The following is a 17139-nucleotide window of genomic DNA, read 5'->3' as shown; positions in this document are numbered from 1 at the left end:
TTAAACAAAGTAGTTTAGAATATTATCGAAAAAAATCTCTGTGTATCATAAACAAAGAGTAAAAAATAAAATTTCAATGATTAGATGAATAGTTCTGTGAATCACACCATGGCCAGGGAATTAAGAATTTAATTTCACAATGAAGATGTTAGGACGACATTTAAGATACTGAGATATTTTAAGACTAACTTTGGACTTTTAAGACTAACTTTAAGACTTTTTTTTAACTTTGGCTACGTATTCGACAGCTCTTTATGTTTGGTATCTTTATACTTCTTGTAGTGACTTATAAATCATCAACACAATTTTAGATAATCTATGTTGAAGTCGCAAGAAATAGTAAAAAAAGACAATCAATAATTTATCTTCATTTTCAATATTTTAGTTATTTGACTCTTCTAAAACTCAGATAATTCTTTACAGCAAGATGGCATATACAGTATAAAATTTAATCTTTTTTACAAGTAAAAGGCACTTAAATTGTGGCATTTTCAATCCTCGGCGACAGAGCTTCGAAAAACCACGTTAACAGGGAGGGATCCAAATTTTCGAGCCCTTTCTTGGATAAGCTATTGGGACCATATTTTGTAAATTGTGGCTACCACCCATATTTTGGTGATCAAAAATCCAAGTATGTTAAAAAAGGTATATTTATACGAAATAAAATTTAGCATTAATTAATTAGCATACTTGAGGTCAACCCTTTGAATTATTGAGATTGGCACTTATTACGTGAAAGTCCGATTATTAGAACAAAAATTCAGGTGGATATTCCTTGGTGCACTTCTTGCAAAGATATTTTCGGCATATGAGTGGCAAAGATATTTTCGGCATATGAGTGGCAAAGATATTTTCGGCATATGAGTGGCAAAGATATTTTCGGCATATGAGTGCTGTGTAGGGGGAAGGAGAGATAGTTTGGAAATGGAGTTAACGTCGATAGCTCGAATAGTTTAGTGATTTATAAGTTAAAATTGTTCTTAAAACTTTAATCGATTCTCGACATTATTTTATTTTGGGAAAGTAAATTTCGAACTTGTTTTCTTTCTTGCTAATTTATATTATTTATGATAATAGGTATTTTGTTATTACTGAATATGGTTAATAATTATTTTAATAATCACTTTTAATTTGCATATATTTAATTATCTTATATTAGGCTTAGTCACTCTAATCAGTCCGTCGCACAGTGAGCCAGCGTCCAAGGTTTCGTGGCCAAAATTAATATTTCGATAAAAGTTGTTTCAAAATTTGGGGTTTTTTATGTGTAGGTAAATTGAATTCATAGTTGAAATTTTGAAATACACTAAAAATGCAAGGAAAAACAAAACAAAATGGCGGCTGAAATAGGGCGAGCAGAAATTAAAAATAAAATATAGTACACTTAAATAATTGAATATAGCAATGAAAATATAATAATTTTCTTAATTTTATATTAAAAATGGAAAGCAAATTATATTTCCGAAGTAATATCACAAAATAACGCTAATTAATAACAAAATAACGCGAAAACAGGAAAAAACACATAATATTTGTTTTCCGGTATATTTAGTCCACCTTTGCAATATGGGTAAAATGGGGCAGGTTTTTTCGAAAGAAGAAGCATCAAAGAAGACAACAAAAAAAAGTTTAGCTAATTACCTCGTGGAACTTTTTGGAGATAAGTTTCGAAAGTGAGTCAAATATTGTAAAATGTCAAATGATAAGATATAAACTATAAGTTTGTCAAGAGTATTAACAAATCCAACAAATTGAAAAATTGTACTATAATTTCAGTTTAAATACTGTGATAAAAATGTAACAGTAAGGTGAAATTCCTATATATATTTCTGAAATATGAATTTAAAAGTTACATTGAAAGAATTTTTTTTAAACATATTTTTCACTACATTTTACTCTCGTCGGTCCAAAAAGTAAATTATAATGTTTGAAATGATTATGAATACTTAATTTGGGCGATATTGAAACTGTCTACGCATATTTTAGTTGAAAATTTAATTTTGACTTTTGGCCAGAAATCATGGTCTTCTGGCCCACTGTGCGTCGAGCAATTGTCTGCAAATGGCTGTGTGTCTACTGTGGTCATTAGTTTTCTGTGATACTGTCATTAAACTGTTAGTGAATTTATTTACTAAATTAGATGGATTTTGCTAAGTAACTAATTATTTGCTTTTTTTTACATTAGGCTTTTATTTATTAAATTAGATTTCTTTTGCAACACCATAAATTTAGGAAACTAACATTTTAATACATTTTAAATTATTTTTAATTTAAAATGTAGTTTTCCTACGAAATTAATTTTATTATTCTCCTAAAAGCAGTTAGAAAAATTGTTCCAACAAACATCTTTTATTGGTTTGCTCCCATAGGTTAGTAGAACTTGTCTTTCAGTGGATATTTAATATTGATTTGCCGAACTAATCTATAAAGCAAATGTGGATTTCTACGTAATTATTATTTTTCTATTAATACAGAGATTTCCTATGTAGTAGTTTGAGTTTGTATTTGAAACAAATGTTTACAATATTATTCAGTTCTTAATCACTAAATATTAATGCAGCTTAACATTAATGAAAATAAACATTATTACGAATATTTATGCAAAAGTGTAACTTTTAGGTTAAAATTCAATTTAATTAGATTTTATATACTTTTTTAAGAGCAAAAATATAGTAAATAGGCATTTAATAACTTATTCACACTACTCCCATTTCATAGGGCTTGTGTGGATAAAAATAGCATACAAAAAGATTGTTTATAAAAGTGTGTTCAAACTAATTATGTAATTTTCATAATGAAGATAGAACTTCACATTTTGATAAAAAAAAATGCTGCATTTGTCCAAAGTGATGTTTTGCAAACCAGTAGGTACGGTTAAACAACATATTGCAACATATGAAGTTACAGTAGTCTGAATTATCCTGCCAAATGCTGCAGAACTAACAACAACAAGCTCACTTCATAGGAAAATCACATGCAGCATATGGGTAAAAAAGTAATAATGCTTCCGAAGGAAGCAGAGTATCTTCCAGTAGATACACTGTAAAGACAGACTACATAATCGACGAGGGAGGCTATTTAAAAATTTAGTTGCTCACAGAAAATCAAATATATTTTTATTTTCAAAATTACAGTTCCTCAAAATTACCCAACGAAATGATGTAGTTAAAATTCAATCATTTTCGCCATTTGTTTTACTTTCTTTCCTTGAATTTATAATAAAAATTCTTTAAAATATTGCGTTTAATATTTTTGACTAAATCTTTTATGACGTACGAACTAATTTTACTAAAAACTGATCAACCTCAATCTTCACGATTCTGAAAAGGATGCTGATTGTATAAAGTTGACTTATAAAATAAATTTCTTAAATATCATAATTATTACCACTCTGGAATAAGAAGTTTAATAGTTAGCAGACATAGTTTTTCTTATGATCTCAAAATTGTCAAACAATAGGAAATGAGGACTTAGAATTTTATGTGAAATACGTGACGAAAATATAACTCTTAATGTTTGCTTTGACGTTAACTTTAATAACTTCTTAGTAACAAATCTGTTCTCTTTTTTCTTTAATAGTTTTTTGCAGGATTATTTTTAATCGTTTATAAATGTCGAGAAATGTTTATTTAATATATTTTTACTATATTATTTTCATAAGATATTATTTTAAAATTATGGCTTATTGTTTTTGCTCAAATTTTTGAAGTAACATATATGAAGTGATATATATATGAAGTGATATATATATATATATATATATATATATATATATATATATATATATATATATATATATATATATATATATATATATATATATATATATATATATATATATCAAAATGAATAATAAAGCAAAGAAAAATTAAAGACATATGAAAAAAGGGGGAAGTAATAAGTGAAAAAATAACAAACAACAGTTTAAAAAAAAAAGGATGAAATTTCTTTTTTAAATCCGGAAAAAACGGGGGAAAAAAAGAAAGAAAGATATAGTCCCTTCATCAGCCCAAACGATTATATCCGTAAAAAAGAGTGCTTTCTGATATTGCATCAATAAAGCCAAAGCAAAATATACAATAGTGTGAGGAGCACTCAAAAATTTTTTTATAAAAATTACAACAAATAAAATAGAACACAAAAAGTAGAAATAAGTAAAAATAACATGTAAAAGCAGAAAATAAAATAAAAGAAGAGGAAAAAACAGTAAAACATGGACTATAAAGCGAGTAGCGAAATCAGATCAACTTACATGGACCGAAATTTTTCAAGAATGATTTAAAAATGTTTTCGCAGAAAGATTGCCAGATTACAAAATATGAAGACAAAAGCGCAAATTGAGTGTAACAAGAGGGTTTTAAAGTGTCGTTCTTACTGCACTGCTGAAGTGATTTGTTATTCGGTGTATTGATTTATTAGTTACCAAGGATGGGCCCGAAATGGATGTGCGCAAGGTAATATTATACTGGATAATTTTAAAAATTGACCATAAATAGTTTTAGAAAAGAGATGCTTATTTAAGAAAAAATAGAAAGGAGAAACATAAATTGCCTGTTTCGTGAATAATTTTAGCCACGGATTTGCACGAAATGGATTAGCACATGGAAAAATTATATAAATTATCAACGAAAACATTTTAATAGATAATTTTAACACGGATTTGCCCGAAATGGATTTGCACATGGAAAAATTAACAAAGAAAAAAATTTTAGTAGATAATTTTAGCCACGGATTTGCCCGAAATGGATTTGCACATGGAAAAATTTTAGAAATTAATAAAGAAATCTTTAGCAAACAATTTTACCCACGAATTTGCCCGAAATGTATTTGCACATGGAAAAATTGTATAGATTAACAAAGGAAATTATTTAGTAAAGGAATTTTCAGTAAATAATTTTAACCACGGATTTGCACATGGAAAAATTATACAAATTAACAAATAAATTATTAAGAAAATAATTTTGGCAATGTTATTGTTTTTCTTAACTTTCTTCGTGTTTTCTTGTATCTATTTATTATATATATATATATATATATATATATATATATATATATATATATATATATATATATATATATATATATATATATATATATATATATATATATATATATATATGTATATATCCGGTATCCGGGGTATTTTAAGGTCATTAGGTTCATCGTGTTTACTACATAGAGTGTGTTCTTTGTTCAAATTGATAATTTGTAAAGTAAACTTAGTTTTGATACTAATTATTAACACTAGCACAGGCACGGTGCCCTGCTTGCAACAAGAACAAATAGTAATAAACAAGTAAAAAAAAAGCCAAATCAGGACAGCCAAAAAAGCGAGTTACTTCTAAATATAACAGCCATGCCCCCCCCCTTGTTTTTCCTATTTATCTATATTTAACTAAAACAAATTTGCACTTCAAACTAGCCAAAACTAGTTAATGGCATTAATATCTTATGAAATTAAAGCTCAGAAAATATATTATCTATTTCTTTTATAGAAAGCAAAATTATTTGTTTGAAAATATCGCCTAACACAATAAGCTGTAATAAGCAGTTGTTAACTTTCTAACCGGAAGTCGTGAAGGTAAAGGGCTCTCCAGATTCGATTTTGTTTACAGTTATATTGAAAACACCATCTATAAACTGTGAAAATATTATTTTGAATATGTGTATAATTAACACTATCTTATAAATATTATAAACAAGTTGCAAGCTGAAAGCATGTGTCAATGATTATAGCAGTTAGAGCTTACGATTGGTAGGACTGTAAACAAGATAAAATGACATATTTTTTATGTTAATAAATCTGAAAGAAGCTTTTGTGGTTTAGACAAGAAATAATTATTTTGCATGATTTGTGTTCTTTTATTTCATCTGAAAAAAAAATACATATTAATTTGATACTGATCTAGGAACGAAAAAATATTGAAATCAGACTTTATTATTTTGTTTTAAGCTGTGTTTAAGTGGTACCATTTTTCAGTTAAAGAAAATGTTACCCATAAAACTTGAAAAATTAAAATTTTAATAATTTTTTTTGTTGAAATAAGGCATTAATAATTCTGGATGAGAATGATGTTAGTTCATTAGTAGTGTGATGGACTAGATCAAAAATGGTCATACAATAAGCGATTTTTAAAAAAAAATCTGGAATGTGATTTCGTATACTTTGTTTTCCAATTATATAAAACTGGGTATCCAAAAAAAAGTCGGTATATAAGAATTTCTGGTTTTAGAAATTACAGTTCTTATTTCCCCACATTTAATAAGAATACGAAATTGAAAAGTATATATTTAACATAATAAATGATTTTTATGCCATGCAAGGTATCATGATTAAATTTTCAAATTTTACTACCAAACAGCTTCTTAATTCCATCATATTATATTTTTGATTGTACTAAAAGTCCTCACCAAAGCGATTTTACTAAAAGTCCTTACCATAGCGCTTCGGTAAAAATTACCGTGCTTTTAGGTGTTCCCATAAAGCCGGAAAACCGTTAAATTTTGCCATATTCTGGTAGTTTTGACCATACTTTTTTTTTTCTCAGTGAAGCTTTAGTGCAGTGTTTCCCAAACTTATGACTTTTGTGTACCCTTTCTAGATTTTTCGTAACGCAAAGTACCACTAATAAAAAAATGAATGCATTTTTTACTATAAAAAAAATTGCACAAAAGTTAAATATCACAACTGGCTGTTGACACCACTAATTATTAACTGTTAACTCAGCAAAAAATAGCCAACAAAAAAATGCGTAATCGCAAATTTTCATGGCTATCTCCGTTTTTAAATAAAATTTTTTGAAATTTTCGTTTGTTGCATATTTTGCATAGGAACGCGTACCCCCGCTAAACTGTTCCCGTACCCCTGGGGGTACTCGTACCACACTTTGGGAAACACTGCTTTAGTGTAACGTTAACAACCAATCTAAACAGTTGGCCATTTTTTCGGGCACCCGCTAAGAAAAAGTAAAGGTTTTTTGATTAACTGAGGAAAAGTGCTTTATTCTTTAATTTCAAGGCACTCCTGCTATCTAATTTTAAGAGAAGAGAAACAAAAATTCGATCACAAATACATGCCACATATATTTGAAAATTGTACTCACCTGCATCGATAAATTAATTAATTCTCTTTCCATAGGATCAATAATTACCCACAAAGTCACTAAGACGCAATCCACGAGCAATAAAAGACTGACCATTCCAAGTAATTGGCGGTCGTGCAAAAGCTAAAAATAATGTAAAATCATGCTCTTTACTAACTTTGCATTTGTATAAATTAGAAAAATAAAGAGACATGCAAAATCTTATAAGTACTAGATTTAAGATAAAGATAGCAAGCTATTTTATTAAAATAAAAATGAGACTTTTTACGTAATTATGCATTTTTTCAGAGAATGAAATATTCGAAGAAGTTTTCTATCCTTCAAAAGTTCTTTGACTGATGACGATTCAATATTAGACTTTAAAAATAGAATCTAGAATACATTATTTATTTGCTTCAGATCTTACGTTGACTGATTTTGGTTGTATATTATTCCAACTGTTGGTTGCCTTTGTTAGATTTCTTTTAAGTTAATGTATATATCGAACATTGTTTCAGTTTAATTTGAGGTAAGACAGGAAATTTCAGAACTGCTTCTATTTTTTGCGTAGGTAAATAAAATTTCTTTTTAACATGCTTTTCTTTTTCTAATAATCATTTTGTGGTAGTGAAGCAAAGACATAAAATATTGTCTTAAAGCATTTTTAATGTTTCTTTGCATTTAATATATTTAATACTTTTATTCTTTTGAAAAAGAATTATTTTTATAATTTTTGCGTGCTCTAAAATTTGTTTCAAAGGTTTATATCACTGGAGGATTTGATATATAAACAGTAATTAAACTCATTTCTCAAATTATCTTGATGAAAGTATTAAGTATCAAGTAATAAGTATCTTAAGTATTAAGCATCTTGATAAGTATTTCTGTAGGTAAATGCAAATACTTTTTTTCTATTTACATGTTTTCATTTTTCAACATTAGTTTTGTGATAATAAATTACACAAATGAAAAAGGGTCTCAGAGTATTTTTAAAATTTCTAATATTTAATATAACTAATATACTACATTATTTTTGAAAAAGTAATTTTTTCTTCCTTTTTAATTTTTTAAAAATGTGTTTCAAAGGCTTATCTCGTAGAGGGAGCTCATTTTACCTGTAAGTATAGTTACTTGTAAAATTTTCTTTCTAAATTCATACTGTAACGCTATTGTATAATGGATTGTATTTAATTCAAAGAGTTTTAATATTTTGTTAAAAGCTTTTATTCAGTCATTAAGTTGTGGAATTAAATGAAGTTCAAAACAAAAATATTGTTTCATTCGCAGTTTTCCAATTTTGCCTATTATTATAATTGAATATATTGTGCCTAGCCGGCTTATCACACATGCTTAAAAGCATTTATTATTATATTTAATAAAGAAAGAAACCAGGGTTAAAAATTAAAATGGGACAGTCAAGCGCAAATGGCACCTAAATATTTTTTCCTTAGTGCCAAAATGGTTCAGGAAGGTATAATTTTAAAATAATATTTTTAAAAACAATATTTATTCTTTCATCATACTAGTAAAAAAACTTTTTCTAAATATTAATACCTAAGCTTATATATTTTTAAAAAATTCATTCACAGTACCTAAATCATTCTCCAAATTGAAAAATAGAACAACCAAAATAAACTTCTAACATCATAAAAGGAATAGTCTGATAAATAAGGATAGAAGAAATGCATAACTAAAATATGATAAACTATGTTTTTCTAAGTACATTTATTACTTCAAAAGTCAAATTAGAACATGGAAACTTAGATAAATGATATTTATTTTTTTATTTTAGCAACATTATGGCGAATAGTTGCAAGTTTTTTAGAGATAGTAATTACACCTTCGTTCGCAGCACAAACCGTTATTTGAGTAACTTTTATGCTCTTCCATTTTTTTGAAATGGCTAGTTTTCTGTCTCTCGTTATCCTTTCCTAGCAAACAATGGGTCCCATTTTCTTCTTCAATTAAATTAATTTCAGTCTTAATCAGTTCAGCTAACTTTGCCTTCATTTCATCATTTTGAAATAGCGTGCATAGGAATCACGATGCGTGATTTTTAAATCACGTTAATATGAATCACGTTGTGTGATTTCTAAATCACGTGAACACAAATTAAGATTTTTAAATTGCTTGAATATGAATTGCGATGTGTGATTTTTTACATAGCGTGAATATGAATCGCGATGCGTAATTATTAGATAGCTTGAATACAAATCGCGATGTGTGAATTTTTAAATCGCGTGAATACGAATCGCGATTTGTCATTTTTATATCACGTGAATACGAATCACGATGTGTGATTTTTAAATTGCGAGAAGATGAATCACGACGTATGAGTTTTAAAACGCGTAAATAAGAATCGCATTGTGACTCTACTCAAGACGAAAGTAATGAGAAATTCTGATTTCCGGGTCAAAAGCCTCGGAAGAAGAAAAGTAAGGACATCAACAAACGTGGTGACTAAAAAGGTTGTTTTTCGAAGGCTCCGTTATAATACGAAATTATGCTTTTTTGCGAATAATATGCTATATTTATAGCTGCTGTGAGTTTGCAACTGTTACTCATAACTGTTAGGTCATGTTAAGCCTATCTAAAACAAGCGCTGTCAACGCTTATTTTGAAAAGGGCGCAAAACGTTAACATGGAGAAAAGTCACAATTTTGCAAAAATGAAAAGCGTTTGTGGTCTAATTTTTTAATATTTAAAAACTTTCTTCAATGCTGCATTACCTGGGCTCATAAAAATTGGCAAAAACTGAGAATAAGGCTATGATTTTGATAATTTTCCTTTACGTGAGAAAATGTTGCCAAAATAGCAATATTTAGAAAAAGTTTAATAACTTTTAAATATCTAAGTTATTTGCCCGCTCTAAAGCCTATATAATTTTTACCCGGCAAGATTATATATAAGTTTAAAATCATCGCATTGCTTCAAGTGTAAGGCATTTGAACTATGGCTTTTTTATTTTCCTCGGTGACAGTGCTTCGAAAAACAGCTAAGCAAGTGACATTATATCCATAACAAAAAGCGCGTGACGTCAGTCTCGCAACTTCCTGTCTGTCATATTACTCAGCCAGAAGTTGAATTGCAGGTGAAAATGCATTTTAAATGCTAAGCGTCAAAAACGACGACAGGGTGTAATTTTTTAAGAGTCAAATTTAAATTTTTACATGCAAATAACGGCTAATGAGTGCTTATTTTGAACCCTGATTGCAATTTAGAGCATAAAAATCTGCACCATAGATAAATTATTTAAATATATTTATTTTTTTAATGGGAGTATATTTATTCTAAATAGTGCTTTGAAATCTTATGCTTTCTTAACCCTTATTTTTTATTGTTATTTCAATTCTATTGTACCTACGAGTTTTCTTTATATGGGAAAATGCAGAGCAAAACAAAATAAGCTTCGTTACTGGAGCTTGTGGTACATTTATACTAAAAAGAATATTTGAGTTGGTATTAAAAAGGAGATTTGGGAAATAAACAAAATAATTGGATAAGGAAAAAATGATCGTTAAAAAGATTGTCAGCTTCTTTCAGCTCTAAATTTAGATTCGCTCTAAAATTAAATGACACAAGGTAAAAGATATGCACTTAACTACCTTATTACGTTATTGGCATTTAATCAAAGATATGTTTCAATGCATAAACTCAGAAAGAATTAGAATATTTTTAAACTCAAATTTCAAATTTCAAACTCATTTTAAACCAAAGATATGGAAACATGCGAGCTTATAAGCAATGGAAAAATGGTAAGCAGCCTAAAGCATTTCTTCGTCTGCGCACACAATTCGATAGCTATTTTTGAAATAATATTGATTTAGAGAAAAAATTTGTACTGATTGTAAAAAAGAGTGCTGTCTAATATTAATACGGAAAAATATTATAAATTATCTGAAATTTTTGAGTTTCAATATTTTTAAAAGTATTGGATGGGAATTAGCTAAAATATAATGAATCAAGCTAGCAATAATGATTGATGAGATGTAACTAAAAAGAAGTAAATAATTATCATAAGACATTTCAAACGATAATAATAAATGAACATTAAGAGCTGAAAGCTGAACATTTGATTAATCAACAAAAATCTATAAAGGTGAAATTTCAAAGGAAAAAGTTGAAGAATGAAAATTTTTTAAAGCAGTTGGAGTATTAATCATGAATTTATACAGGATGTTCCGTAATGATTGCCCTTATTTTGTATTTTTAGAATTCTTAAAAAATGAGTAGATAATAAACAATGGAGATTAGGGGTCACAAATGAATACTTAACTTAGGAAAATAAATAATTAATTATTGATTTGTGTCAACCAAAATATGTACAGTGCGAAAAAAAAACCGATTTAGTTCAATTTGAATGAAATCGGTAGAATAGTTTCTGAGTAATCGAATTTTAAATACCTGATTGCGTTCAAATTTTGTATTTTTACATTCCTATACCATTCGTAAGTTTTCAGACTATTATTCAATAAAATAAAAATAAAAAAACAAATTATTAAAAATTATTATTTTTTTGTGTGCATGGGATTACAGTTGGATAAACGAATTTTGTAGTTGTGTGAAAACAATTTTCAAATATATATAGCGAGATATAGCGAAATATCCAAAAAGTAAACTTAACATGAATTCGCCAAGCTTCGGATCGCTCTCCTAACCAAATTATTGGGACATATTTGCCAGACTGCGGCTTTACATTTTGAGAGTCAGAAATCTGAATCTGTCGAAAAAAAGACATGTTTATCTAGAGTAAGTACGTTTTTCTACCTGATTTTTAACCTTAAAATATCATCCGCAGGAACTAATTAGTATATTTGAAGTCACCTAACTATTTAATTTGAGTGCTTATATATGTGAAAATTTGATCATTAGATTGGTTTTAGTTTGCACACTATACATTCTGCGTTCACTTGTTAATAAGGATTCTAAAACTACGTATTGAGATTGGTTCGCCAGATCACCTTGTATATTAAGGGCAGTTTGCGCAGAATACCTTGTATATTTGTGTTGGGTTTAAATATTTAATTGAATAATTTACTCTGATTAGGAAATTTAATTATTTTGTCAGCAGTCACTTACTTTACTCTTGACGATTCCAGTATTTGCTCTTATAAAAATGTGATATACTCGATATGTTTTGATGAACATACACCCAAAGGCTAAAGAAAAACCTCCAGATAATAAGAAAGCTCGAGCCTGTAAGAAATAGTTTTGATTTTAAAAAGCGGGACACCATTTCATTATAGTTCATTATATATATCAGTGGTTACCAACTAGCAGCCAGCTGGCCGCATTCGGTCCATGAAGCCTTTATTTGCGGCCCGCGAACTAAAATATATTAGTTGTCGTTTTTTCGCAGACAATTTTCGTAAAAAATCTATATGGTTTTAAAATACTTTTCTTCTGTTTAGAAAAACCAAATTTCTTCGTTTCTGTGAAATTTAACATACCAATGGTGCAAAAAAATTTATTTCTCAGATTTTGCATCCAAGAAAATATTTATTCAAATACAAAAATAATCGTGTATGTTGCTCTTTTTTATTTCGTTTTTTTTGTATTTTGTGAATATAATTTAGAATGTGAGTATCAGAAATTTTTTAGTTAGCATGTGCGTATTCAGAAATGGAGGAAAGAAATTCTCCCATTTCACGTTTTGAAACCACTCATTTTGGACGAAATTATTTACATTTGTAAATTTCAAAAAGCATACAAGATGGAATGAATATCATGTTTTATTTAAATTCCTTGAATTGAATATCGCATGAGTGGAAAGGAAAAAAAATTTAATCTCATATGCTCGAGAATTTTTTTGTTGTTGCTATAATTCCTAATAAGTCGAAAAAATGTTAATTTATCACAGAATTAAATTTAAAAGAAAAAAAATCTTGTCATTGAGTTTATGATTAAGCTAAGATTCAAAATGATACGTAACAAGTTTTATTTGTAATGCTTATTTTGTTTTTTAATATTAAAAAAACTTTGATAAAAATATGACAGTAATATTTAATGTTCCTTCAAAAATAAAGGAGTCATACATAAAATTTTGATAAAATTGTGGCTCGCCATTTGACTGATGTTTAATTGCGGCCCCCGGCCATATGTAAGTTGGAAACCCCTGATATATATATTTTTTAAGAAATAAAGTGAGACATCTTAAATATGGCTTCAATTTAAAAATGTTACATGACGTGAAAGTGTATAAGGTTTATTTCACGAAAAATGCCATCTAATACTAAAAGAGACGATCTTTTGAAATTCGAACATAAATATTCATCTAATAAAGCTATACTTGATAACTAAACAAATATGTCTCTAAACTTATTCTTTTCTTGTTGGTATTACATTGAGTTGCTCGGAAAGTAATTTCGTTTTTTTTTCTTCTTTCTTATTGAGAATGGATTTTGCCTTCTAAAAATTCTGCTTTTAACCATTTCATATTTGAAAGGGCACCAGCCAAAAACTACCGGGTAGAATCAATCGAACTGTTTCACACGAGAGCCTTGCTATATCAGCTGTCAAAATATATAAAGATTAAGTGGCTTAAGTGTGAAGTTGACTGTGAAAAATATAATCGTCCTCTGTGGAAAAAAACAAAATTTTTCTTCGAACAACCCAATAAATTCTTACGAACATTTCTCCGAAATATGGAGGAAAACGGAAATAATTAAGGATAAGTTGTAAATATGAATATCTGAAGTTTACTCATCCTCCGATACAAGCTTTAGTCGCAATTTTGAAATTGTTGAGAAGATTAAAGGAAAGAAATTTAAATATAGCTAAAATTATACTGAGGCATTGTTCCGCATGCATATTTTAAAATCAATCATATGTGAACACAATAAAATCGGAGAACTTATTGTTCAGAAGTTATAAAGGTTTTATTATGTATAATTACGGTGACCAGACGTTTTCAAATCCAGAGGAATCTTTTCAAATCTCGAATTTCTCCGAAGACAAAATCTTTTTATCCACAGTGAAATTATATATATATATATATAAATATAAATTAGAAATGCACATGTTTTTTTTCAAACAAGATACTTTTGATTTACGGAGAATGCAAATGAAAACTCTACACTCGCCTTAAAATAATTTCAGTAAAAAAATAAACAAATTTTAATAATCATGTACTAATTCATTTTACATGTGTTCGATGTCTGAATATTATATGATGTTTCAAAACTATTCAGTAATGTACTAAAGAAAGTTTGATGAAGATAATTCTGCACCTGATATTAGTAATCAATTAAAAAAAGAATTTTTGTTAAACATATAAGCAAAAATTTTCCTTAAATATATCTGGCTGTTTACAAGTCGTAAAATTTTTCCAGGAAGCTTCGCAGATTTGTTCTCAAATCATGCTTTCTAAATCTGATCACCTTATTTATGATGAATAATAAGTAAAATTTTTGACATTTAGCAATTCACGCATCTGATTTGCTATTTAGACTAGTGAGTATTGTTTTTATGCATATTTTTATTCTGAACTGAAAGAGACATATTCATGTCGAAGTAACTAATTATAAGTTTTGAGAAACAACAGCATAAGGGTCTTTACAATATAAATTTTGTATTTGATCTCATAAGCAAAATCAAATTTGTTCATATAGAGATGTACCTTTATGCATTAAAATAGAAATAAGAGTTATGATTAAAACTGATAAGTAAATTACTAAAATTATAAAAATAAGCAAAATTTTAAATTTAATTGCATTTTATAAAGCATTTCTTTAAGTTTAATTCAAAACGAAGAAAAATATTTTCATTATCCTAATATTACCTAATATTATAATTTATAATCCTTTCATTACTTACAGAACATACAAAATCAAAATGACTGTCACTGATTAGAGTACCATGATCCATTCCCAATAAAATAACTGCAATATATACCAGTATACAACCCACTATAACAAAGTTGTTCAAATTCGGACTTGACAGCTTTATGAACCTGAAAAATTGATAACAGTTAATTTTTCATAGAAATTGTTTGCTTTTGAACTCAGTGCAATCATAAAAGTATGAAAAATGTATAAAATGATAGATAAATGGGCAGTTACATCAGATAAGGGTTTCACTTGATTTTTGCATAAAGTAAGAACAGTTATAGAGTAAGTGAATCAGACAAAAATGAGTAACAGCAAAAATTGAAAAATATACAATATGTATCATATTCACGACGGAAATCTGATATTTTTTTATCATATTCACGACGAATATAATGTTACCACTTAAGATACACAAACATCTGGCCAAATGAATTTCTTAAATAATACCGGTAATTGGTAAATATTTTATATATTGTAGGCGTCAATAAACGTTATTTATTTTGCTTTATAGAGTTTGTCTTATTTCAGCCATACCTTCGGATATCAACCGGCCAGGTGGCCGAGCGGTTAGCGCACCTGACTGCGAAGCCAATGACTGCGGGTTCGCGGCCAGGTGTCCGAGCGGTAAGCGCACCTGACTGCGAAGCCAATGACTGCGGGTTCGAATCCCGCTTTGGGCATGGATGTTTCTCTCTATGTGTTGTCCTCTGTTGTGTGTGAATGTGGCCCATGATGTGTGAATGTGTGGAGAACGGGTTTGTGGCAGTGTGGCGTGGGTAATGTTGCTCGCCTCCATGACTTTGGTTCACAGGTGCCCACTGGGTAACCTGAAATGAGTAACAGTTCCGGCATCATCTAAGGCGAAGAATAAAGTTCAGTGCTTGCCATTTGAAAAAAAAAAAGCCTTCGGATTTCAAAGGGTTATTGCGGGATTTGTTTAAATTTATATCATCACTACTGAAATTTATTGATTTCTTTGATAACGCACAAGCTTAGTTTTATTTCATTTTATAATTGTCGTTGAACAGTCCACCCCCGATTTGGAGTTTATTGCTATCGATGTTCAACTCCATAGCCTTGTAATTTTGAACCGGATACAGAAGACAAGGGAACTGCTGGATCAACTATTGGGAGAAATTTGTCTTCGTGGAGGACTTTTTGATGGAACTAACCCGCATTTGCGTTGCATGTAGTAGAAAACCACTCATGGTTAGCTTAACAACCAGAGGACTCTAACTCATGAGCTTAGTAGTAATACACAGCACAATATTACCTAAACCATGGAAATGGAGAAGGTAAAAGTGTGGAGAGGGTGGAAATCACGTAACATTGATACGTCTATCCCATTTTCAAAGAGGCTCGCTGTTAAGTGTGATCGTGTCACAACCATCAGAGAGGGTGCCATGAAAACTGGTAACTTGTATTCTAATTCGATGCTTAAAAAAATTTTTTTTGACTATTACTTCTAATGACTAATAATTTCTAATAGTAATTTATAGACAATGACATACATCTTAATATTTATATTATGAACTGAATTAAAATTTAAATTTTTCAAACGACAAGAGCTTGAGATGATTAATATCACTAAGCAACAAATTTTTTGTTGCAGTTATACAAAAACTTGATTGTATGTAATTCATGTGTGAGGATTTTGAATCTGAAATTAATTTTCCTGCTAAGACTAAAGTTTTTTTAATTGGCATTTTTTACTCCATTTTTTGTCAAAGTAAGCAAGTTTAATCGTTTGAATGCTGAAGAGTTTTCTTATACATATGCTAATAGTGCGGAATGAAATGCGTGCAACACTACTAAACTATTAACTACTACCAACCAACTAAAGTTCGTTCAACAGGAGTTGGCACTTGGCTCCGCCTTCATCACGTGGTATCGGATGATACTATTTCGCTATTTTGGGGAGGAGGATGTGAACAAGGCTGCTATTTGGCGATCGTATGACAAAAATATTTATTTTGCAATCTTCATGTACATATTTTGAACATGTGCATTTTATTTCATAAACTTGTTGATATTTCTCTCTTTTTATTGAATAGTTTGTTCTTTTTGAGATAGTTTGCTGGGAAAAAGTTTTTAAATATAAATTAGTTAGAATAACGAAAGGTATAATAGCTGATAATAAAGCGAAGTAAGTGACTGAAAAAGAATTCACTGTTTGTGTTTGGCCATCACCTTCTACATCAGAAAGCCTCCACACGGTTTCTTATAAG

The 17139-nt window shown here is 28.8% G+C and overlaps 1 protein-coding gene across 1 annotated transcript in view; it reads right to left on the bottom strand.

Annotated features, from left to right (window-relative positions):
- LOC139426973 (uncharacterized) overlaps positions 1-17139 on the bottom strand; it is a 241413-nt gene that overhangs the window by 25236 nt on the left and 199038 nt on the right. Inside the window, exons 11-13 of the mRNA XM_087154818.1 lie at positions 14898-15033; positions 12162-12278; positions 7104-7226 (exon numbers count right to left, since the gene is read on the bottom strand). Coding sequence (XP_087010944.1) covers positions 7104-7226; positions 12162-12278; positions 14898-15033 — 376 coding nt within the window. The remainder of the gene's footprint in view (positions 1-7103; positions 7227-12161; positions 12279-14897; positions 15034-17139) is intronic.

The sequence above is a fragment of the Parasteatoda tepidariorum genome, chromosome 11 (assembly GCF_982258835.1).
Source record: "Parasteatoda tepidariorum strain Cologne lab strain chromosome 11, Ptep-v5.0, whole genome shotgun sequence".
Classification (NCBI taxonomy): domain Eukaryota; kingdom Metazoa; phylum Arthropoda; class Arachnida; order Araneae; family Theridiidae; genus Parasteatoda; species Parasteatoda tepidariorum.
The sequence above is the reverse complement of the archived record's forward strand: the minus strand, read 5'-3'. Positions and strand labels throughout refer to the sequence as shown.